We start from the raw sequence: 25,102 nt of genomic DNA, 5'->3' as shown, positions 1-25,102 counted from the left end.
ATGAGCACTCTCTCTCTGGTAGCAACATTACTGCATTCATATCTTCCACTCTGCTTCTCCTCTCTACTCAGCTAACAGCTCCACCTGCCTGCTCTGCTTTGTTACCTGGCCAGCTGCACCGCATTCTCACTCACCATCTCCCCTGCTCACTCGTTCTAATACTCTGCCAGCTGAACTGCATTTCACTACCTCTCCCGGCATATCAAGCCCTGTTTTCAGCCAGAGCCCTGTCAGATCGTCTTCAAACTGATCATAACCTGCCTGTCTGCGCTCGACTCCTGTTTGTGATACCGATCTTTCTGACTGCCCTTGCACTGCCCTCGTCTATCCCAACCTGCTCGACCTCGACTCTCGATCTTCGCCTCGGTAACTCGTTCTGCCTTCTGTCACCACGAATTTGCCCAGCCCTGATCTGCACTCTGCCTGCCATTCATACCTGCTGTGTGTGTGTTCTCCCGGACCTCCAGATGAGCGTGCAGACGTTTCACCACCCTCAGCCCGATACGCCGCTCCATCGCTGGGAACACACACACTTGCTGGACTGGACATTTGTGACCGAGCACGGTACCACAGGAGGCCTGAAGACGACACCCCTGGGACTCCTCTTTCCGCCTGTAACCTTGAATAAAGAACTCTGAATTTGAACTTGCGCTCTTGGGTCCTCTTGGATATGGTCCAGAGAAGAGGACCCAAGAGCGCAAGTTCAAATTCAGAGTTCTTTATTCAAGGTTACAGGCGGGAAGAGGAGTCCCAGGGGTGTCAGGGGTCTTTCAGGGTCCTCCTGTGGGTACCTGTGCTCCGGGGGTCACCAAATGTCCGGGGGTGTCCAGTCCAAGTGCTTAGTGTGTGTGTTCCCCAGTGATGGAGCGGCGTATCGGGCTGAGGGTGGTGAAACGTCTGGGCACGCTCATCTGGTGGTCGGAGACCTGGGGGAACACACACACACACAACAGCAATATGAATGGCAGGCAGAAGTACAGATCAGGGCTGGGCAAATATCGTGGTGAGAGACAGAAGGCAGAAACGAGTTACCGGAGGGGCTGAAGATCGGAGAGTAGTCGAGGTCCAGAAGGCAGGTTGGGATAGACGGGGCAGTAGAACAAGGAGGCAGTCAAGAAAGGATCGGTATCACAAACAGGAGTCAGAGCGCAGACAGGCAGGTTACTGGTCCGGGTTTGAAGACGATCTGACAGGGCTTGGCTGAAAAACAGGGCTTGATATACTGGGAGAGGTAGTGGGGAAATGCAGTTCAGCTGGCAGAGTAATTAGAACAGAGTGAGGCAAGGTGAGGATGGTGAGTGGGAAATGCAGTGCAGCTGGCCAGGTAACAAGAGCAGAGCAGGGCAGGTGGAGCTAGTTAGGCTGAGTAGAGAGAGGGAGGTGAGCAGAGTGGAAGATAATTGAATGCAATTAATGTTGCTACCAGGGAGAGAGAGTGCTCATGACACTGATAGATGCACACACACTACATGTTAATGTTTTGAAATGTATGTAAATTGTAAAGTATTTTGTCTGTAATGTCTTTTTCATTATGTGTCAGTAAGTGACCCCAGTAAGACTAGCTGTCTCCATTGGCGTTGGCTAATGGGGATCCTAATAAATCAAATGTGTTTCTATAGGATGCGTTTCTATATATTTCTATATGATGCATTTCTATATGATGCGTTTCTAATATGATGTGTTTCTATATGCTTATTAGTTCAGGATACAGGCTCTGAGGCTCAGGTCTGTGTCCATTGAGTGTTTCCCTCCTTGTATTCCTTGTCTAATCATTGTCCTCCTTCTCTCTCTCCAGATGGAACAGCAGTGGTCTGCAGCTCTAGTGGTGAAGGGTGCAGCGTGTCTGTCATGTAAAGGGATCTGCTCTGGATTCCTCCCACATTCCTGGAGGTAATTTATCCCCAACGTTAAACACACAATGCATGCACATACATGCGCGCGCGCACACACACACACACACACACACAAAAACACACACAACGGTGGCGTAAAGCAGGATGGTTTCCTTAGTTTTCCTAGTTCCCCTTCTTCCTTAGTTTTCCTAGTTCCCCTTCTTCCTTAGTTTTCCTAGTTCCCCTTCTTCCTTAGTTTTCCTAGTTCCCCTTCTTCCTTAGTTTTCCTAGTTCCCCTTCTTCCTTAGTTTTCCTAGTTCCCCTTCTTCCTTAGTTTTCCTAGTTCCCCTTCTTCCTTAGTTTTCCTAGTTCCCCTTCTTCCTTAGTTTTCCTAGTTCCCCTTCTTCCTTAGTTTTCCTAGTTCCCCTTCTTCCTTAGTTTTCCTAGTTCCCCTTCTTCCTTCGTTTTCCTAGTTCCCCTTCTTCCTTCTTTTTCCTAGTTCCCCTTCTTCCTTCGTTTTCCTAGTTCCCCTTAGTTTTCCCCTGACGATTCTGGAATGTTTTGCTCCTTTTGCATGAATCAGTTTATTTTCCAAAGCTTGTGAATATGACTTGTCCTAACCTATGTCTTCAACCTAGGCCAGGGGTATTGAAATCCTACCCTACGAGGTCCGGAGCACTGCTGGTTTTCTGTTGTACCTGATAATTAATTGCAGCCACCTGGTGTCCCAGGTCTAAATCAGTCCCTGATTTAGAGAGGAACAATGAACAGAAACAGATTTTAAATTGGAGGGATCAAGTATATCCTTAAGTTGCTGGTTCTGATCAAATGACCAATCAGGACCAACACAGAACAGAGCACACACACCCATCACAAAGAGTGGAAGTGTTTTGTACAAGAATATAGAAGAATATATGTCAGCTGTTCTGCCCTGCCCTGATCTGATCTGTTCTGTTCTGCCCTGCTCTGTCCTGCTCTGCCCTGCTCTGCCCTATTCTGTCCTGTTCTGTTCTGCTCTGTCCTGCCCTGCCCTGCTCTGTCCTGTCCTGCCCTGTCCTGTCCTGTTCTGCCCTGTTCTGTTCTGTTCTGCCCTGTCCTGTCCTGCCCTGTTCTGTCCTGTCCTGCCCTGTCCTGTTCTGCCCTGTCCTGTCCTGTTCTGCCCTGTTCTGCCCTGCCCTGCTCTGCCCTGTTCTGTCCTGTTCTGTTCTGCCCTGCCCTGCCCAGTCCTGTCCTGCCCTGTCCTGCTCTGTCCTGTTCTGTCCTGCCCTGCCCTGCTCTGTCCTGCTCTGCTCTGTTCTGTCCTGCTCTGTCCTGCCCTGCCCTGCTCTGTCCTGCTCTGCCCTGTCCTGCTCTGTCCTGTTCTGCCCTGCTCTGTCCTGTTCTGCCCTGTTCTGCCCTGTTCTGCCCTGCTCTGCTCTGTTCTGCCCTGCCCTGCTCTGTCCTGTTCTGCCCTGTCCTGCTCTGTCCTGTTCTGTCCTGCCCTGCCCTGCTCTGTCCTGCTCTGCCCTGCTCTGCCCTATTCTGCCCTGCTCTGTCCTGTTCTGTTCTGCTCTGTCCTGCCCTGCCCTGCTCTGTCCTGTCCTGCCCTGCCCTGCCCTGCCCTGTCCTGTTCTGCCCTGTCCTGTCCTGTTCTGCCCTGTTCTGTTCTGCCCTGTTCTGACCTGCTCTGTCCTGTCCTGCTCTGTCCTGCCCTGTCCTGCCCTGTCCTGTCCTGTTCTGTTCTGCCCTGTTCTGACCTGCTCTGTCCTGTCCTGCCCTGTTCTGTCCTGTCCTGCCCTGTCCTGTCCTGTTCTGCCCTGTCCTGTCCTGTTCTGCCCTGTTCTGTTCTGTTCTGCCCTGCCCTGCTCTGCCCTGTTCTGTTCTGTTCTGCCCTGCCCTGCCCTGTCCTGCCCTGTCCTGCTCTGTCCTGTTCTGTCCTGCCCTGCCCTGCTCTGTCCTGTTCTGCCCTGTCCTGTTCTGTCCTGCCCTGCCCTGCCCTGCTCTGTCCTGTTCTGCCCTGTTCTGCCCTGTTCTGCCCTGCTCTGCTCTGTTCTGTCCTGCTCTGTCCTGCCCTGCCCTGCTCTGTCCTGTTCTGCCCTGTCCTGCTCTGTCCTGTTCTGTCCTGCCCTGCCCTGCCCTGCCCTGCCCTGCCCTGCTCTGTCCTGTTCTGCCCTGTTCTGCCCTGCTCTGCTCTGTTCTGTCCTGCTCTGTCCTGCCCTGCCCTGTTCTGCCCTGTCCTGCTCTGTCCTGTTCTGTCCTTCCCTGCCCTGCTCTGTCCTGCTCTGTCCTGCTCTGCCCTGCTCTGCCCTGCTCTGCCCTATTCTGCCCTGCTCTGTCCTGTTCTGTTCTGCTCTGTCCTGCCCTGCCCTGCTCTGTCCTGTCCTGCCCTGTCCTGTCCTGTTCTGCCCTGTCCTGTCCTGTTCTGCCCTGTTCTGTTCTGTTCTGCCCTGTTCTGACCTGCTCTGTCCTGTCCTGCCCTGTTCTGTCCTGTCCTGCCCTGTTCTGCCCTGTTCTGTTCTGCCCTGCCCTGCTCTGCCCTGTTCTGTTCTGCCCTGCCCTGCCCTGCCCTGCCCTGCCCTGTCCTGCCCTGTCCTGCTCTGTCCTGTTCTGTCCTGCCCTGTCCTGCTCTGTCCTGTTCTGCCCTGTTCTGCCCTGCTCTGCTCTGTTCTGTCCTGCTCTGTCCTGCCCTGCCCTGCTCTGTCCTGTTCTGCCCTGTCCTGCTCTGTCCTGTTCTGTCCTGCCCTGCCCTGTTCTGCCCTGTTCTGCCCTGTTCTGCCCTGTTCTGCCCTGCTCTGCTCTGTTCTGTCCTACCCTGCCCTGCTCTGTCCTGTTCTGCCCTGTCCTGCTCTGTCCTGTTCTGTCCTGCCCTGCCCTGCTCTGTCCTGTTCTGCCCTGCTCTGTCCTGTTCTGCCCTGTTCTGCCCTGTTCTGCCCTGCTCTGCTCTGTTCTGTCCTGCTCTGTCCTGCCCTGCCCTGCTCTGTCCTGTTCTGTCCTGTTCTGTCCTGCCCTGTCCTGTTCTGTTCTGCCCTGTTCTGCCCTGTTCTGCCCTGCTCTGTCCTGTCCTGTTCTGCCCTGTTCTGCCCTGCTCTGCCCTGTTCTGTCCTGTTCTGCCCTGCTCTGCCCTGTTCTGCCCTGCTCTGCCCTGTTCTGCCCTGTTCTGCCCTGTTCTGTCCTGTTCTGCCCTGCTCTGTCCTGTTCTGCCCTGCCCTGATCTGCTCTGTCCTGTTCTGCCCTGCCCTGATCTGTTCTGCCCTGCTCTGCTCTGTTCTGCCCTGCTCTGTCCTGTTCTGCCCTGCTCTGTCCTGTTCTGCCCTGCCCTGATCTGTTCTGCCCTTCTCTGCTCTGTTCTGCCCTTCTCTGCTCTGTTCTGTCCTGCCCTGGTCTGTTCTGTCCTGTTCTGCCCTTCTTTGCTCTGTTCTGCCCTGATCTGTTCTGCCCTGCTCTGTCCTGTTCTGCCCTGCCCTGATCTCTTCTGTCCTGTTCTGCCCTTCTCTGCTCTGTTCTGCCCTGATCTGTTCTGCCTTGCCCTGCTCTGCCCTCTTCTGCCCTGCTCTGTTCTGCTCTGCTCTCTGCCTTGCTCTGTTCTGCCTTGCCCTACTCTGTTCTCTTCCGCTCTGTTCTGTTCTGCCCCCCACCCCAATCAGGAAAGCATGCAGGGTGTCCAGACCTGGAGGACCGCTCTGCCGTGCTCCGCTCTGCCGTGCTCCGCTCTGCCGTGCTCCGCTCTGCCGTGCTCCGCTCTGCCGTGCTCCGCTCTGCCTTTATATGAAACTACTTATCTGCCTCCAGGAAAGCCTGTACCCAGTGTGGCTGCAGTGTGGAGGATCACGGTCCCAGCTCAGACCTAGAGGACGATCACAAGATGGGTCGTCTCCTCGCCGACTCCAAATACGTCCACCTGACAGCCAAGGTGATCTTTAATTTGATGCATTTGCCCATCAAAAATAAATTCAGCCATTTCAAGTTGATACACTGCATTTCAAATCTTTACATTTTAGTCATTTAGCAGACGCTCTTATCAAGAGCGACTTAGTTAGTGAGTGCATACATTTTCATACTGGCCCCCCGTGGGAATCGAACCCACAACCCTGGCGTTGCAAACGCCATGCTCTACCAACTGAGCTACACAGGTATTTCAAGGATATTTCAAGTTATTTGGCCAGGCAGGTATCCCTCGTAAAAGAGGTCTTCTGATGCCAATGGGACTAAATCAAGGATAGATAAATAAATAAATAAATAAATAAATAAATATATTGTATTGGATAAAATAGAGAGACACGAAAGATAGGAGAGAGTTGCTGAAATACAGTGGCTTGCGAAAGTATTCACCCCCCTTGGTATTTTTCCTATTTTGTTGCCTTACAACTTGGAATTAAAATAGATTTTTGGGAGGTTTGTACCATTTGATTTGCACAACATGCCTACCACTTTGAAGGTGCAAAATATTATTTATTGTGAAACAAAAAAGAAATAAGACAAAAAAACAGACCTTGAGCATGCATAACTATTCTCCCCCCAAAGTCAATACTTTGTAGAGCCACCTTTTGCAGCAATTACAGCTGAAAGTCTCTTGGGGTATGTCTCTATAAGCTTAGCACATTTAGCCACTGGGATTTATGCCCATTCTTCAAGGCAAAACTGCTCCAGCTCCTTCAAGTTGGATGGGTTCTGGGTTCTGACTAGGCCATTCCAAGACATTTAAATGTTTCCCCTTAAACTATTTGAGTGTTGCTTTAGCAGTATGCTTAGGATCATTGTCCTGCTGAAAGGTGAACCTCCGTCCCAGTCTCAAATCTCTGGGAGACTGAAACAGGTTTCCCTCAAGAATTACCCTATATTTAGTGCCATCCATCATTCCTTCAATTCTGACCAGTTTCCCAGTCCCTGCCGATGGAAAAACATCCCAACAGCATGATGCTGCCACCACCATGCTTCAATGTGGGGATGGTGTTCTCGGGGTGATGAGAGGTGTTGGGTTTGAGCCAGACATAGCGTTTTCCTTGATGGCCAAAAAGCTAAATGTTTGTCTCATCTGACCAGAGTACCTTCTTCCATATGTTTGGGGAGTCTCCCACATGCCTTTTGGTGAACACCAAACGTGTTTGTTTATTTTTTTCTTTAAGCAATTACTTTTTTCTGCCCACTCTTCCGTAAAGCCCAGCTCTGTGGAGTGTACGGCTTAAAGTGGTCCTATGGACAGATACTCCAATCTCCGCTGTGGAGCTTTGTAGCTCCTTCAGGGTTATCGTTGGTCTCTTTGTTGCCTCTCTGATTAATGCCCTCCTTGCCTGGTCCGTGAGTTTTGGTGGGCAGCTCTCTCTTGGCAGGTTTGTTGTGGTGTCATATTCTTTCCATTTTTTTATAATAGATTAAATGGTGCTCCGTGGGATGTTCAAAGTTTCAGATATTATTTTATAACCCAACCCTGATCTGTACTTCTCCACAACTTTGTCCCTGACCTGTTTGGAGAGCTCCTTGGTCTTCATGGTGCCACTTGCTTGGTGTTGCCCCTTGCTTAGTGGTGTTGCAGACTCCTTTCAGAACAGGTGAATATATACTCAGATCAAGTGACAGTTAGATTGCACACATGTGGACTTTATTTAACTACAGTGGGGAGAACAAGTATTTGATAAACTGCCGATTTTGCAGGTTTTCCTACTTACAAAGCATGTAGAGGTCTGTAATTTTTATCATAGGTACACTTCAACTGTGAGAGACTGAATCTAAAACAAAAATGCAGAAAATCACATTGTATGATTTTTAAGTAATTAATTTGCATTTTACTGCATGACCTAAGTATTTGATACATCAGAAAAGCAGAACTTAATGTTTGGTACAGAAACCTTTGTTTGCAATTACAGAGATCATACATTTCCTGTAGGTCTTGACCAGGTTTGCACACACTGCAGCAGGGATTTTGGCCCACTCCTCCATACAGACCTTCTCCAGATCCTTCAGGTTTCGGGGCTGTCGCTGGGCAATACGGACTTTCAGCTCCCTCCAAAGATTTTCTATTGGGTTCAGGTCTGGAGACTGGCTAGGCCACTCCAGGACCTTGAGATGCTTCTTACGGAGCCACTCCTTAGTTGCCCTGGCTGTGTGTTTCGGGTCGTTGTCATGCTGGAAGACCCAGCCACGACCCATCTTCAATGCTCTCACTGAGGGAAGGAGGTTGTTGGCCAAGATCTCGCGATACATGGCCCCATCCATCCTCCCCTCAATACGGTGCAGTCGTCCTGCAGAAAAGCATCCCCAAAGAATGATGTTTCCACCTCCATGAGTCACGGTTGGGATGGTGTTCTTGGGGTTGTACTCATCCTTATTCTTCCTCCAAACACGGCGAGTGGAGTTTAGACCAAAAAGCTAAATTTTTGTCTCATCAGACCACATGGCCTTCTCCCATTCCTCCTCTGGATCATCCAGATGGTCATTGGCAAACTTCAGACGGGCCTGGACATGCGCTGGCTTGTTCTGGGCTGATCCCTCACCTTCCTCATGATCATTAATGCCCCACGCGGTGAGATCTTGCATGGAGCCCCAGACCGAGGGTGATTGACCGTCATCTTGAACTTCTTCCATTTTCTAATAATTGTGCCAACAGTTGTTGCCTTCTCACCAAGCTGCTTGCCTATTGTCCTGTAGCCCATCCCAGCCTTGTGCAGGTCTACAATTTTATCCCTGATGTCCTTACACAGCTCTCTGGTCTTGGCCATTGTGGAGAGGTTGGAGTCTGTTTGATTGAGTGTGTGGACAGGTCTTTTATACAGGTAACAAGTTCAAACAGGTGCAGTTAATACAGGTAATGAGTGGAGAACAGGAGGGCTTCTTAAAGAAAAACTAACAGGTGAGTGAGAGCCGGAATTCTTACTGGTTGGTAGGTGATCAAATACTTATGTCATGCAATAAAATGCAAATTATTTACTTAAAAATCATACATTATGATTTTCTGGATTTTTGTTTTAGATTCCGTCTCTCACAGTGTACCTATGATAAAAAGTACAGACCTCTACATGCTTTGTAAGTAGGAAAACCTGCAAAATTTGGCAGTGTATCAAATACTTGTTCTCCCCACTGTAAATATGTGACTTCTGAAGGTAATTGGTTGCACCAGATCTTATTTCGGGGCTTCATAACAAAGGGGGTGAATACATATGCACGCACCACTTTTCCGTAATAGTTTTTTTTTTGAATTTTTTGAAACAAGTTATTGTTTTTATTTCACTTCACCAAGTTGGACTAGTTTGTGTATGTTCATTACATGAAATCCAAATAAAAATCCATTTAAAATACAGGTTGTAATGCAACAAAATAGGAAAAACGCCAAGAGGGATGAATACTTCTGCAAGGCACTTTAGCAGCGTTGAACCTGCAGCATCAGCTTAGACTGTTTGACCACCCTAGGCCATAAACACTGTAAATACATTTCCATTGTGTTACAGGTGAAGGGCGTCCGGGTGTACAAACGTAACCGCATGGTCATCACCAACCCTGTCGTCTCCAGGAAGGACCCTACCTTCAACACCATCACCTACGACTGGGCCCCGCCAGGACTCACACAGAAACTGGTAAAGGGAAGGGAAGGGAAGGGAAGGGAAGGGAAGGGAAGGGAAGGGAAGGGAAGGGGAGGGGAGGGAAGGGAAGGGGAGGGAAGGGAAGGGAAGGGAAGGGAAGGGAAGGGGAAATGTTTCCCTCTGACACACAGTGGGCACACTTCCTGCCTGTCAGCCAATGGAAGAACCATGAGGTTTATTTCCAGACCTTCTGTCCGACTGTCCTCCTAACGCGCTCCACTCTGCTCTGCCACGAGACCTCTAGGGTCCCTGTGGACAAAAGGCCTGGTCGGACCTGGTCCAGCTCCTACATTAAAGAGCTCCGTTTAAAGATTTGCTCTCTTCCAGAGTAGGACCTGACCGTAACGGCACAGCGAGCCTCAGCCAGAGGCAGCATTGGGGTGTGATGTAGTAGAGATCGACATAGTTCCATGCTTGGCATTTCCCACCTTAGTCAGTCAGAACTGATGGTCCGTCCACGGGCCACAGCCACCATCACCACAGAGACATATATTTAGAGAGTTCGGCCAACTTTTATATATATATATATTATTCTAGATATTCAGTTACATAGCATTTTCTAAAAATATTTCTCATTTAATGTTAATGGGGCACTCTGTGGTGGGAAAAAGTACCCAAATGTTATACTTGAGTAAAAGTAAAGATGCCAGAAAATGACTCAAGTAAAAGTCTAAAATGTACTTAAGTATCAAAAGTAAAAGCAAATGCTATATCAAAATGCCATCTCGAATTCCTTATATTATATAATTATATTAGGCAAATGAGACGGCACGATTTTCTTGTGTTTTATTTCGTTTACAGACAGACTGGGGCACACTCCAACACTCAGACTATATACGAACCCAATAACACACTCCAACACTCAGACTATATACAAACCCAATATGTGTGTTTAGCGAGTCCGCCAGATCAGAGGCAGTAGGGATGACTGCGCATTCTCTTGATAAGTTCGTGAATTGGACCAATATCTGCTGTCATGCCTGAGCATTCGAAATGTAACGAGTACTTTTGGGTGCCAGGGGAAAATGTATGGAGTAAAAAGTGTATTATTTTATTTAGGAATGTAGTGAAGTAAAAGTAGTTGAAAAATATAAATAGTAAAGTACAGATACTACAAAAAACGACTTAAATAAAAATACTTTGAAGTACTACTTATGTACTTTATACCACTGGGGGAGCTAACACGGCTGCCATAGACTTTATACCACTGGGGGAGCTAACACGGCTGCCATAGACTTTATACCACTGGGGGAGCTAACACGGCTGCCATAGACTTTATACCACTGGGGGAGCTAACACGGCTGCCATAGACTTTATACCACTGGGGGAGCTAACACGGCTGCCATAGACTTTATACCACTGGGGGAGCTAACACGGCTGCCATAGACTTTATACCACTGGGGGAGCTAACACGGCTGCCATAGACTTTATACCACTGGGGGAGCTAACACGGCTGCCATAGACTTTATACCACTGGGGGAGCTAACACGGCTGCCATAGACTTTATACCACTGGGGGAGCTAACACGGCTGCCATAGACTTTATACCACTGGGGGAGCTAACACGGCTGCCATAGACTTTATACCACTGGGGGAGCTAACACGGCTGCCATAGACTTTATACCACTGGGGGAGCTAACACGGCTGCCATAGACTTTATACCACTGGGGGAGCTAACACGGCTGCCATAGACTTTATACCACTGGGGGAGCTAACACGGCTGCCATAGACTTTATACCACTGGGGGAGCTAACACGGCTGCCATAGAACGTTGTAGCGCGTCGTCTAGTCTTACCTATACGACAGAAAACTACATCAGATTGTGACAAATTGATCAAAATATTTTTATATTGGATTGAGAGTTTCATTCATCTTTTTAAATACGATCTCAGTGTAGTCTTTGCTATGCATTTTGTTGACACACGGTACAGTTACTGTATCTTCTGTTAGTGGTACAGTACATATTAGTGATCTCTCTCTAAGAATACCTCAGAGTTTTATGATTCACTGAGGAGCATGATGCAGCCTGTCTGTGGTGCAGCCTGCATGCTAAAGCCTGCCTGTGCGGAGTGTGTGTGTGTGTGTGTGTGTGTGTGTGTGTGTGTTTGTGTGTAAGCCTCCCTCATGCTCTTAAGGCCAGGGCCGGCCTTCCAGGAAACCTTCATCAGGACACACTAATGACAGGCAGGATTGTGGAGTGGTGAGATTTACCCCAGGATTGTGGAGTGGTGGAGTGGTGAGATTTACCCCAGGATTGTGGAGTGGTGGAGTGGTGAGATTTACCCCAGGATTGTAGAGTGGTGGAGTGGTGAGCGGTGAGCTTTACCCCAGGATTGTTGAGTGGTGGAGTAGTGAGTGGTGAGCTTTACCCCAGGATTGTTGAGTGGTGGAGTGGTGAGCGGTGAGCTTTACCCCAGGATTGTAGAGTGGTGAGCTTTACCCCAGGATTGTAGAGTGGTGAGCGGTGAGCTTTACCCCAGGATTGTAGAGTGGTGAGCGGTGAGCTTTACCCCAGGATTGTAGAGTGGTGAGCGGTGAGCTTTACCCCAGGATTGTGGAGTGGTGAGTGGTGAGCTTTACCCCAGGATTGTAGAATGGTGAGTGGTGAGCTTTACCCCAGGATTGTAGAATGGAACAGCCAGGCAGAGAGTGGGGAGCAGAGTTTACCACTAAAAGAGCGCTGTAGCCCACCCTTACAAAGAAAACCCAATGTGACTGATGTGTCCTCTTCCAAGAGGTTTTGTGACTGAAGTTTACTATTTACTGAGGCTGTTTGGAATGTGTTTGATGACCTCTGTTATTAGGGGAGAGATGAAGGATGATTGGCTGTTTTGAGTGGCTAGCTAGTGGCCAGCTAACTAGATACGTTTTGTTAGAGATGGAGAAAAGAGGAATAGAGTGGTGTTCTAGGCCACAGAGGGCTGACAGTAGAAGAGGCTGACAGTAGAATAGATGGAGGGTTGTGATAGGCCACAGAGGGCTGACAGTAGAAGAGGCTGACAGTAGAATAGATGGAGGGTTGTGATAGGCCACAGAGGGCTGACAGTAGAATAGATGGAGGGTTGTGATAGGCCACAGAGGGCTGACAGTAGAATAGATGGAGGGTTGTGATAGGCCACAGAGGGCTGACAGTAGAAGAGGAGGAGGGCTGGAGGAATGAAGACACGGGATGGAGAGAAGGAAGGATGGAGAGACTAGAAGAAAGGAGAGAAGGAGTGCTTTGCTAGCGAGGCCACACTGTGCTGACAGCAACCTGGAGGCTGTAGGAGAGAGTGATGGTCCCTCAGCGCTGTGAGGGTTAGCTGCTTGTTCCACTGTGGAACCGATCTGGAATGTGTTGAATGTGTGCGTGTGCGTGTGCGTGTGCGTGTGCGTGTGCGTGTGCGTGTGCGTGTGCGTGTGCGTGTGCGTGTGCGTGTGCGTGTGCGTGTGCGTGTGCGTGTGCGTGTGTGTGCTCTAACAAATACAAAAATATAAACATCTGCCAAGAAGGTTTTTTGTCATATAACGTTACTTATAAAGTGGTGATGTTGAACACCATCATATAAAGGCTGTTCTGTTAATAACAAAGAGGCAGTGTTGCAGCGTGGGTAACGCAGTCCGCTGCGGTGTGGCTGTGTATGGGGCAGCACAGGGAGAAGGGCCTCAGGGAACTACAGTGTGAATGGACCTCTCTGTGCTCTGTTCCCTAACAGGGACCCTGTAGATTAGAGCAGTGGTTCCAAACCAGGGGTAATAGGACCTAAGTCTATCCACAGGGGGGGTACTTGAGAAGACTCATGAGACCATAGGCCTACTGGTAAAATGCACAAGAGGGGGTACTTCAGGGGTACTCCGGGCAGAGGAAAATTCAGTTGGTGGTACAGTAACCGAAAAAAGGTTGGGAACCACTGGAGTAGAGGTTCTGTTTCTCCGCTACTGGGAAGGTAAACACGCCACGGCTGCCTACCGTAGGGCTCTGGTCTAAAGTAGTGCACTACATAGGGGATAGGGTGCCATTCTCTGGTCTAAAGTAGTGCACCACATAGGGGATAGGGTGCCATTCTCTGGTCTAAAGTAGTGCACCACATAGGGGATAGGGTGCCATTTGGGAAGCAGCCGTTGGGTATAGCTCAGTGTTAAAGGAACCAATCTCAGGTTCCAAAGCCAGCTATAGCTGCTGCTGACTACAGTGGAGTCAGTCACATAAAGAACTAGTCAAAGACAAACCGTACCGTTTAGATCAAGACCAACTGTACCGTTTAGATCAAGACCAACTGTACCGTTTAGATCAAGACCAACTAGCGTTTAGATCAAGACCAACTGTACCGTTTAGATCAAGACCAACTGTACCGTTTAGATCAAGACCAACTGTACCGTTTAGATCAAGACCAACTAGCGTTTAGATCAAGACCAACTGTACCGTTTAGATCAAGACCAACTGTACCGTTTAGATCAAGACCAACTGTACCGTTTAGATCAAGACCAACTGTACCGTTTAGATCAAGACCAACTGTACCGTTTAGATCAAGACCAACTGTACCGTTTAGATCAAGACCAACTAGCGTTTAGATCAAGACCAACTGTACCGTTTAGATCAAGACCAACTGTACCGCTTTAGATCAAGACCAACTGTACCGTTTAGATCAAGACCAACTGTACCGTTTAGATCAAGACCAACTGTACCGTTTAGATCAAGACCAACTGTACCGTTTAGATCAAGACCAACTGTACCGTTTAGATCAAGACCAACTGTACCGCTTAGATCAAGACCAACTGTACCGTTTAGATCAAGACCAACTGTACCGTTTAGATCAAGACCAACTGTACCGTTTAGATCAAGACCAACTAGCGTTTAGATCAAGACCAACTACTGTTTAGATCAAGACCAACTACCGTTTAGATCAAGACCAACTACCGTTTAGATCAAGACCAACTGTACCGTTTAGATCAAGACCAACTGTACCGTTTAGATCAAGACCAACTGTACCGTTTAGATCAAGACCAACTGTACCGTTTAGATCAAGACCAACTGTACCGTTTAGATCAAGACCAACTAGCGTTTAGATCAAGACCAACTAGCGTTTAGATCAAGACCAACTGTACCGTTTAGATCAAGACCAACTGTACCGTTTAGATCAAGACCAACTGTACCGTTTAGATCAAGACCAACTGTACCGTTTAGATCAAGACAAACTAGCGTTTAGATCAAGACCAACTGTACCGTTTAGATCAAGACCAACTAGCGTTTAGATCAAGCATACTCTCGATTGTATTACAGGAACCAGCTCCTAAAAGTGACAGTTAAAAAAAATACTTGTCTGAACACATTAGATTTGATTCTATTGTTGCTGTTGTAACTCAATATTAGGAAGGTGTTCCTAATGTTTGGTATACTCAGTGTATATCTTGTAAAATGACAGGGGGGATTTGTTCATTTGAGTTTCATGCTTGTTTTATTATTTAAAAGTGGAACATTAATTGCATCATTCAAGTCCGAAGTTGATGGGTTTATGGAGCCCCTCACCACTCTCTGGAAGTCTCCCTCAGAGTTTTGTCAGCAACACGTGACAACGGAGGGCCCTCAGCGCGAGTTGATATGGGCGAGGGGGTGGTTTGGGATTCACTGTCTCTCTCTCCTCTATCTCTCTCCTTTATCTCTCTCTCTCCTCTCTCCTCTCTCCTCTCTCCTCTATCTCTCTCGCTCTGCCCCTCCCCTTTCCAGGCCATGCTGTACATGGAGTTGCTCCCGGAGGAAAAGCGTCCTGTAGCAGGGACTGAGGGAGCGATGTACCGGCGCAGGCAGCTGATGAGGCAGCTACCTGTCTACGATCAGGACCCCTCCCAGTGCCACAGGCCTCTGTCAGAGGACCAGGTTAGATTTTGATTTGATATGCTTCTTGTCCAAATAAATTATAAATAAATCCTCTATATTTTAGCATTTAAGCCTCCATTTTTTTGGATTTGTCCACATTTTTGATAGTGTGCTCCACCTGGGCGGCAGGTAGCTTAGTGGTTAAGAGCGTTGTGCCAGTAACCGAAAGGTCGCTGGTTCTAATCCCCGAGCCGACTAGGTGAAAAATCTGTCGATGTGCCCTTGAGCAAGGCACTTAACTCTAATTGCTCCTGTAAGTCGCTCTGGATTAGAGCGTCTGCTAAATGACTAAAATCTTAAAAAATGTATCTCATCGGTCAGATTATTTTCAAACCCACACACCTGTAACAGACACTATTTGATATAAAGGATATTTAAAGAGCGCAGATGGATACCCATCATTTCTTTTGACACGATTTGATATTTATTAATACATATTAAGCTGCACCTGCAGTAATAAACATTACATTCATTAAACATAGTTGAGGATGGACTATACATCATATAGCCTGAAAGGTTATTTCCATTGTCGGTCTTTGTTCCCCCACCAGCTCCAAACCATGTCTGTCTTCATGAAGACCTACAAGGAAGAGGCTCTTGGGGTGGGGGAGGTGGCGCTGCCTGGGGAGGGAGGAGCTCACCCTCCGCCCACCGTGATCAAAGGAGATAAGCAGAAGAACGGAACTGGGACTGGGACTGGGAATGGGCAGGCCACCATTATCCAGCCAGACCCTATTTATACTCCCACCACCAATGGGACTGACGGCTGTAGGAAAAGTGAATATGTAAGTCTCATTGGTACACTATTTACAGGAGCGTTTGCTTTAGCTTGCCTGAAGTGCCAGATGGGCGGGGTTTGTGTTTTTGGAACTTTTCTATTGGTTCCATTTAAGCCAGGCAAGCTCAATCAAGCACAGATAAAGTATTTGAAATGATTTCTAATAGTACTTGAATACAGGTCTATTTTGACCCTGTCTCTCACCTATCCTCTCCATCTAGCAGCCTCCTCCTGCTCTAGAGAGGGGACCTCCCACTCCACTCCAAGCCTTTCAATCTGCTCTAGAGAGAGGGGGCCTCCCACTCCACTCCAAGCCTTTCAATCAGCTCTAGAGAGAGGACCTCCCACTCCACTCCAAGCCTTTCAATCTGCTCTAGAGAGGGGACCTCCCACTCCACTCCAAGCCTTTCAATCAGCTCTAGAGAGAGGGGGCCTCCCACTCCACTCCAAGCCTTTCAATCTGCTCTAGAGAGGGGACCTCCCACTCCACTCCAAGCCTTTCAATCTGCTCTAGAGAGAGGGGGCCTCCCACTCCACTCCAAGCCTTTCAATCCTTAGGCTATTTTATTTTTCTCTTTCATTACTCCATTCCTTACTTTTCTTTCATCACCCCTGCACTTTTAATTTTCCTACAAGAATAATTTGAGTTTTTAAAAACGAATAATTATTTGTTTTGACATGCATAACACAAAGGCTTTTAATTATGTTGAACCATAAAGTTCACATATAGGAGTTAAGATCAGAATGAATGGTGGTGATTGGTCGCTGTGGGGAAAATCCAACACTTGAAGAAAGACATACCCCAAGAGACTTGCAGCTGTAATTGCAGCAAAAGGTGGCTCTACAAAGTATTGACTTTGGGGGGGGGGGGTGAATAGTTATGCACACTCAAGTTTTCTTTCTTTTTTTGTCTTATTTCTTGTTTGTTTCACAATCAAAAAATATTTTGCATCTTCAAAGTGGTAGGCATGTTGTGTAAATCAAATGATACAAACCCCCCCAAAATCCATTTTAATTCCAGGTTGTCCAGGCAACAAAATAGGAACAATGCCAAAGGGGGGGGTGAATACTTTTGCAAGCCACTATATATCATTCTCCTGACTGCTATGTGAGCTCAACCTGGGGAACTAGACATTTTCCCTGGTCAGATTCTGTCACTGTTACTGCACATAGAGCTAGCAGTTTCCTATTGGCTAGGTAGTAAGGCATGCTTAGGTGAAGTGGAGAACACAGGCACTATAGTGTCCTGGGGGTTGGTAGGACAGAAATACACTGTAGTCAGGATAGGTTGTTTTTCCTGAACACATTACCTAGCATGACAGAGTCAGGGTAAGTTATAAGTACAGTCATCTTCTGGTATACATCTTTTTAACTCATCATACAGCATTGACGTTTTCAGAACTCTAAATATCTATCATTCTCCTGTGTTACTAGTTTTCAGAACTCTGAACTTTGACGTGCAAGGACTTTTCATGTGAGTTCTGTTGGCCCAACAGTGTCCTCAATGAGCTTCAACTAACGTCGTCAGTCTGATCGGTGACCTGTGAAGTAGTAATGATCTCCTTCTGTTACCCCCGGCTCAGACTGACGATGCGTCCCAAATGGCACCCTATTCCTACATAGTGCACTACTTTTGGGCTCTGGCCAGGGAATACGGTGCTATTTGGGACGCAGCCTGAGACTATTTATTCTTTCCTCGACTCCTCTAGTTCGCGCTCCGTGCCTCCTTTTCAAAAACGCATTGGAGAAGGTCAATACGGAGGTGAGGAAAGAGGCAAACAATTGCGGAAAGACGAAGAGAGAGAGAGAGAGCTGCCAGAGAGAGAGAGAGAGAGAGAGAGAGAGCTGCCAGAGAGAGAGAGCGAGAGAGCTGCCAGAGAGAGAGCGAGAGAGCTGCCGGAGAGAGAGAGAGAGAGCTGCCGGAGAGAGAGAGAGAGAGCTGCCGGAGAGAGAGAGAGAGAGAGAGCTGCCAGAGAGAGAGTGCTGCCAGAGAGAGAGAGAGAGAGAGCGCTGCCAGAGAGAGAGAGAGAGAGAGAGAGAGAGAGAGAGAGCGCTGCCAGAGAGAGAGAGAGAGAGAGAGAGCGCTGCCAGAGAGAGAGAGAGAGAGCGCTGCCAGAGAGAGAGAGAGAGAGAGCGCTGCCAGAGAGAGAGAGCGCTGCCAGAGAGAAAGAGAGCGCTGCCAGAGAGAAAGAGAGAGCTGCCAGAGAGAGGGAGCCAAGCCAAGCCAAAAAGAGAGCCAAGCCAAAACCAAGCTTCTCTTTATCAGGAAACAGTTGTAATTCTTCTTCTGCTGCTCAGGGAAATATGCAATGGTCTCCACCTAATCAATAGACACTCAAGTAATTACAGGGCCACAGCATCATCTAGTACACGTGACTTCCTGTTGAATGCGGAATGAGGGAGAGCTCGGTTTGTTGTTTTGAAAGTCTATTGAAAAAGTTTGGTTACTATTTAGCTAACTTTTGAGTTTGGATCCCGCGAGGTGGTTGGCATCAGTTGCTGGGACCGCTACTATCTGACCAGGGTCTGAGGAGCAGCTTGGCGTAGCAGCTAGCCCAGCTGCTAGCTAGCTGCCTATCAAGCTAGCTGAGTTTTCATGAGGGCTTAAACACAGCGCCGCGACGCGGTTAGCCATTGTGGTTGGGACCGCGGATTGTCCTGGGCTTGTGGCTGATTTAGATCCCTGCTGTTTGTTTTCAATCTTCCCTGTGACCTACCCTGTCTGTAACTGTGAGGAGTATCAGCGTAGCCTACATTGCTACCATGACAAAGACCAAAGCCGGTGGGAGTACCGTTGAGGACAGTGGTGTCTCTCTATCACAGGAGAAGGATCTTTTAAACAAACCAAAAAAAAATTGTTTTACAAGCAGTTGTTACAACAACAAGAAAATTGCTTCAAGTGTTTTGTCCAAATACTGGTGGAGTCAACTAATAAAAGAATGGACGACCTGACCAGAGAGGTCCAGGACCTGAAGAAGATGACAATCTGTAAATCATTGAGAGAGGACATCAGTTCTGTATGTGAATTCATGATAACAATGACGGAGAAATCAGATTATCTCGTGTGCATATCAATGAGGAACAACATGGTTGTGGAAGGAATTGCAGAGTCTCCACACGAGACCTGGACGGAGCCTGAGGACAACGTGAGAAAAATGATCTCGGAGAAACTGAAGATGGACCACAGGAAGATTGAGGTGCTGAAACTGAACTGAAAAACCCAGGGCCTCCCGAGGGGCGCAGCGGTCTAAGGCACTGACACTGCATCGCAGTGCTAGAGGCGTCACTACAGACCCTGGTTCGATCCCAGCCTCGATCCCACGACCGGGAGACCTATGAGACGGTGCACAATTGGCCCAGCGTCGTCCGGGTTAGGGGAAAGTTTGTCCGTCCCGGGATGTCCTTGTCCCATTGCGCTCTAGCGACTCCTTGTGGCGGGCCGGGCGCCTGCACGCTGACTTCAGGTCACCAGCTGTACGGGGTTTCCTCCGACACGTTGGTGCGGCTGGCTTCCGGGTTAAGCAGGCAGTGTGTCAAGAAGCAGTGCGGCTGGGCAGGGTTATGTTTCAGAGGACACATGGCTCTTGACCTTCGCCTCTCCCGAGTCTGTACGGGAGTTGCAGCGATGGGACAAGACTGTAACTACCAATTTGGATATCATGAAATTGGGGAGAAAAAGGGGTGAAAAACCCCCCCACTGGCCCAGGTGACATGCCCAGGCCGTTAGTGGTCAAGTTCCTGAGGTTCAAGAAAAAGGTAGCTGTTCTGTAAAGAGCCAAGAACTTGAGAGGAACGTATATCTTCCTTAATGAGGACTATCCTGAAGCTGTGTGCCAGAAGATAAAATAACTTATCCCAGTCATGAAAGCTGCCAGAGCACGTGGGACATTGCTTACATCCGCTATGACAGGCTCATTGTCCACCCTCCCTCCCAAAAGCCTGGAAGGGACGAGACAGCCAAGCCTATGGGTTCGTAGCTTTAACCCCGCAGCACACACACACCAACTGATTAATGGACTGCTGAATGTATATATTTTTCTCTTGCTTGGTTTGCTCTTTTCCATATTATGTTCATCTCTGTTAAGCTGCCCAGGAAAGGGCTGAAAATAGCCCATGTTAATATATGTATCCTTATAAATAAGGTTCATGAAATCAATAACTTGCAAACATCAGATAACATTAATATATTAGCCATTTCTGAGACTCACTTAAATAATTCATTTGATGATACAGCAGTAGCAATACCAGAATATAACATCTATAGAAGAGACAGGAATGCTTATCGAGGAGGTGTTGCTGTATATATTCCGAGCCATATCCCTGTAATGCTTAGAGAGGATCTTATGTGATGTGTTATTGAAGTGTTGTGGTTACAGGTTCACCTGGCACATCTAAAGCCTTTTCTTTTGGGGTGTTGCTGTAGGTCACCAAGTGTGAATAGTCAGTATCTAAATAATATGTGTGAAATGCTTGATAGTGTATGTGATGTAAACAGAGAGGTCTACTTTCTTGGGGACCTGAATATTGACTGGTTTTCATCGAGCTGTCCACTCAAGAGGAAGATTCTCACTGTAACCAGTGCCTGTAATCTGGTTCAGGTTATTAATCAACCTACCAGGGTGTTTACAAACACTACAGGAACAAGATCATCCACATGTATTGATCACATTTTTACTAATACTGATGAACTTTGTTCTAAAGCTGTATCCGTACCCATTACTGTAGATGCAGTGGCTATATCCAGGAAAGCCAAAGTTCCAAAAGCTGGGCCTAAAATAGTGTATAAGAGATCATCCAAAAGATGTTGCTGTGACTCTTATGTGGATGATGTTACAGATATTTGTTGGTCTGATGTGATTAATAAGGAGCATCCAGATGCTGCACTTTATGAATTTATGAAATTGCTTCTTCCAGTTATTGATAAAATGCACCTGTTAAGAAACTGACTGTTAGAACTGTTAAGGCTCCATGGATTGATGAGGAATTGAAAAACTGTCTGGTTGAAAGAGATGGGGCAAAAGGAGTGGCTAATAAGTCTGGCTGCACATCTGACTGGTTGACTTATTGCAAATTGAGAATTTATGTGACTAAACTCACCAAAAAGAAGAAGAAACTGTATTATGAAGCTAAGATCAATGATATAAAGAATGATGGAAAAAAAATATGTTACAAAGGACAAATTCAACTCCATCTTTTATCGAATCAAATGGTTTATTCATCACAAAACCATTTGATGTCACACATATACAGTTGAAGTCGGAGGTTTACATACACTTAGGTTGGAGTCATTAAAACTTGTTTTTCAACCACTCCACAAATGTCTTGTTAACAAACTATCGTTTTGGCAAGTCGGTGCATGACACAAGTACTTTTTCCAATAATTGTTTACAGACAGATTATTTAACTTATAGCTGTAGCTCAGCTGGTAGAGCACGGCGCTTGTAACGCTAAGGTAGTGGGTTCGATCCCCGGGACCACCCATACACACAAAAAAAAATTATGCACGCATGACTGTAAGTCGCTTTGGATAAAAGCGTCTGCTAAATGGCATATTATATTATATTATTATATTAACTGTATCGCAATTCCAGTGGGTCAGAAGTTTACATACACTAAGTTGACTGTGCCTTTAAACAGCTTGGAAATTCCAGAAAATGATGTCATGGCTTTAGAAGCTTCTGATAGGCTAATTGACATCATTTGAGTCAATTGGAGGTGTACCTGTGGATGTATTTCAAGGCCTACCTTCAAACTCAGTGTCTCTTTGCTTGACATCATGGGAAAATCAAAAGAAATCAGCCAAGACCTCAAAAAAATAATGTAGACCTCCACAAGTCTGGTTCATCCTTGGGAGCAATTTCCAAATGCCTGAAGGTACCACGTTCATCTGTACAAACAATAGTACGCAAGTATAAACACCATGGGACCACGCAGCCGACATACCACTCAGGAAGGAGACATGTTCTGTCTCCTAGAGATGAACATACTTTGGTGCGAAAAGCGCAAATCAATCCCAGAACAACAGCAAAGGTCCTTGCTGGAGGAAACAGGTACAAAAGTATCTATATCCATAGTAAAACGAGTCCTATATCGACATAACCTGAAAGGCCGCTCAGCAAGGAAGAAGCCACTGCTCCAAAATCGCCATAAAAAAGCCAGACTACGGTTTGCAACTGCACATGGGGACAAAGATCGTGCTTTTTGGAGAAATGTCCTCTGGTCTGATGAAACAAAAATATAACTGTTTGGCCATAATGACCATCGTTATGTTTGGAGGAAAAAGGGGTATGCTTGCAAGCCGAAGAACACCATCCCAACCGTGAAGCACGGGGGTGGCAGCATCATGCTGTGGGTGTGCTTTGCTGCAGGAGGAACTGGTGCACTTCACAAAATAGATGGCATCATGAGGAAGGAAGATTATGTGGATATATTGAAGCAACATCTCAAGACATCAGTAAGGAAGTTAAAGCTTGGTCACAAATGGGTCTTCCAAATGGACAATGACCACAAGCATACTTCCAAAGTTGTGGCAAAATGGCTTAAGGACAACAAAGCCAAGGTATTGGAGTGGCCATCACAAAGCCCTGACCTCAATCCTATAGAAAATGTGTCGGCTGAACTGAAAAAGCGTGTGCAAGCAAGGAGGCCTACAAACCTGACTCAGTTACACCAGCTCTGTCAGGAAGAATGGGCCAAAATTCACCCAACTTATTGTGGGACGCTTCTGGAAGGCTACCCGAAACGTTTGACCCAAGTTAAACAATTTAAAGGCAATGCTACCAAATACTAATTGAGTGTATGTTAACTTCTGACCCACTGGGAATGTGATGAAAGAAATAAAAGCTGAAATAAATCATTCTCTCTACTATTATTCTGACACATACTAGGATTAAATGTCAGGAATTGTGAAAAACTGAGTTTAAATGCATTTGGCTAAGGTGTATGTAAACTTCCGACTTCAACTGTATATCCACATTTTGTTAAGGTACAGCCTTATTCTAGAAGTGTTGATGTCTTCACCATTATTCTGCAATTTAGAAAATAGTTAAAATGAAGAAAAACCCTGGAATGAGTAGGTGTGTCCAAACGTTTGACTGGTACTGTATATATTATTTAAAAATCTTATATACAGCACATACAGGCCATCATTACGAGAGAGGGAGGGAGAGGGCGACAGATAGATAGATACTAGACAGACAGACAGACAGACAGATAGAAAGCAGTATGAAAACAAACTCTGACTAAACATCTGACTGTGATTGCTTATATCATAACAGGAAATGCACCATGTTTCGGGCTTGGCCTTGGTGCTGTTGCTATAGTGATGTGGGCTTTGAGAGAGGCCGATGCACTATCATCATGTTGTGTGGATAGGACCATATACCGGCTAGTGGGTTACACCCAACCCCCTCCCAATTCCTGTGGTGTCAGTGTCTCTCTCTCTTGGACTGGGCTAGCGTTGCTCCATCTGGATCGTGACTGCCATGTTCATCTTTTCATGGTGCTCAGATTTTCATTGTTCCACAAAATGCTCAGTGGTATTGTTTTTGTCTCCCTCTGTTCCCTCTTATTCCCCATCTCCCTTTCACTTTTGCTCCCCCCCCCCCCCTCCCCTCACCCCCCTTCCACTCGCCCCTCCTACAGCATTGCAGTGGTTGCGGGGAGCTCGCCCCCCTGGACAGTCCTGTGGTGTATGCAGAGTGGGCAGGCTACGACAAGCAGTGGCACGCGACCTGCTTCGTGTGTTCAGAGTGTGGAGAGGCTCTGGTGGATCTAGTGTACTACTGGAGGGAGGGAGAGCTGCTCTGTGGAAGACACTACTGCCAGAGGACCAGACCACGCTGTTCAGGGTGTGATGAGGTGAGGGGAGGAACCAGACCACGCTGTTCAGGGTGTGACGAGGTGAGGGGAGGTGAGGGGAGGGACCAGACCACGCTGTTCAGGGTGTGACGAGGTGAGGGGAGGGACCAGACCACGCTGTTCAGGGTGTGACGAGGTGAGGGGAGGGACCAGACCACGCTGTTCAGGGTGTGACGAGGTGAGGGGAGGGACCAGACCACGCTGTTCAGGGTGTGACGAGGTCAAGGGGAGGGACCAGACCACGCTGTTCAGGGTGTGACGAGGTCAAGGGACCAGACCACGCTGTTCAGGGTGTGACGAGGTGAGGGGAGGGACCAGACCACGCTGTTCAGGGTGTGACGAGGTGAAGGGACCAGACCACGCTGTTCAGGGTGTGACGAGGTGAGGTGAGGGGAGGGACCAGACCACGCTGTTCAGGGTGTGACGAGGTGAGGGGGAGGGACCAGACCACGCTGTTCAGGGTGTGACGAGGTGAGGGGGAGGGACCAGACCACGCTGTTCAGGGTGTGACGAGGTGAGGGGAGGGACCAGACCACGCTGTTCAGGGTGTGACGAGGTGAGGGGAGGGACCAGACCACGCTTTTCAGGGTGTGACGAGGTGAGGGGGAGGGACCAGACCACGCTGTTCAGGGTGTGATGAGGTGAGGGGAGGGACCAGACCACGCTGTTCAGGGTGTGACGAGGTGAGGGGTGAGGGACCAGACCACGCTGTTCAGGGTGTGATGAGGTGAAGGGGAGGGACCAGACCACGCTGTTCAGGGTGTGACGAGGTGAGGGGAGGGACCAGACCACGATGTTCAGGGTGTGACGAGGTGAGGGGAGGGGAGGGACCAGACCACGCTGTTCAGGGTGTGACGAGGTGAAGGGACCAGACCACGCTGTTCAGGGTGTGACGAGGTGAGGGGAGGAACCAGACCACGCTGTTCAGGGTGTGACGAGGTGAAGGGGAGGGACCAGACCACGCTGTTCAGGGTGTGACGAGGTGAAGGGGAGGGACCAGACCACGCTGTTCAGGGTGTGACGAGGTGAGGGGAGGAACCAGACCACGCTGTTCAGGGTGTGACGAGGTGAGGTGAGGGGAGGGACCAGACCACGCTGTTCAGGGTGTGACGAGGTGAAGGGACCAGACCACACTGTTCAGGGTGTGACGAGGTGAGGTGAGGGGAGGGACCAGACCACGCTGTTCAGGGTGTGACGAGGTGAAGGGAGGGACCAGACCACGCTGTTCA

The 25,102-nt window shown here is 48.1% G+C and overlaps 1 protein-coding gene across 1 annotated transcript in view; it reads left to right on the top strand.

Moving 5' to 3' along the window:
* Window positions 1–25,102, top strand: part of LOC121575768 (LIM and cysteine-rich domains protein 1-like) — a 43,359-nt gene that overhangs the window by 15,742 nt on the left and 2,515 nt on the right. The window contains exons 2-7 of the mRNA XM_041889063.1: window positions 1,796–1,890; window positions 5,601–5,721; window positions 9,251–9,376; window positions 15,086–15,235; window positions 15,787–16,020; window positions 23,658–23,873. Coding sequence (XP_041744997.1) covers window positions 1,796–1,890; window positions 5,601–5,721; window positions 9,251–9,376; window positions 15,086–15,235; window positions 15,787–16,020; window positions 23,658–23,873 — 942 coding nt within the window. The remainder of the gene's footprint in view (window positions 1–1,795; window positions 1,891–5,600; window positions 5,722–9,250; window positions 9,377–15,085; window positions 15,236–15,786; window positions 16,021–23,657; window positions 23,874–25,102) is intronic.

This window comes from Coregonus clupeaformis, chromosome 10, assembly GCF_020615455.1.
Source record: "Coregonus clupeaformis isolate EN_2021a chromosome 10, ASM2061545v1, whole genome shotgun sequence".
Classification (NCBI taxonomy): Eukaryota; Metazoa; Chordata; class Actinopteri; order Salmoniformes; family Salmonidae; genus Coregonus; species Coregonus clupeaformis.
Note: the sequence above shows the minus strand (reverse complement) of the source record. Positions and strands in the feature narration are given on the sequence as shown.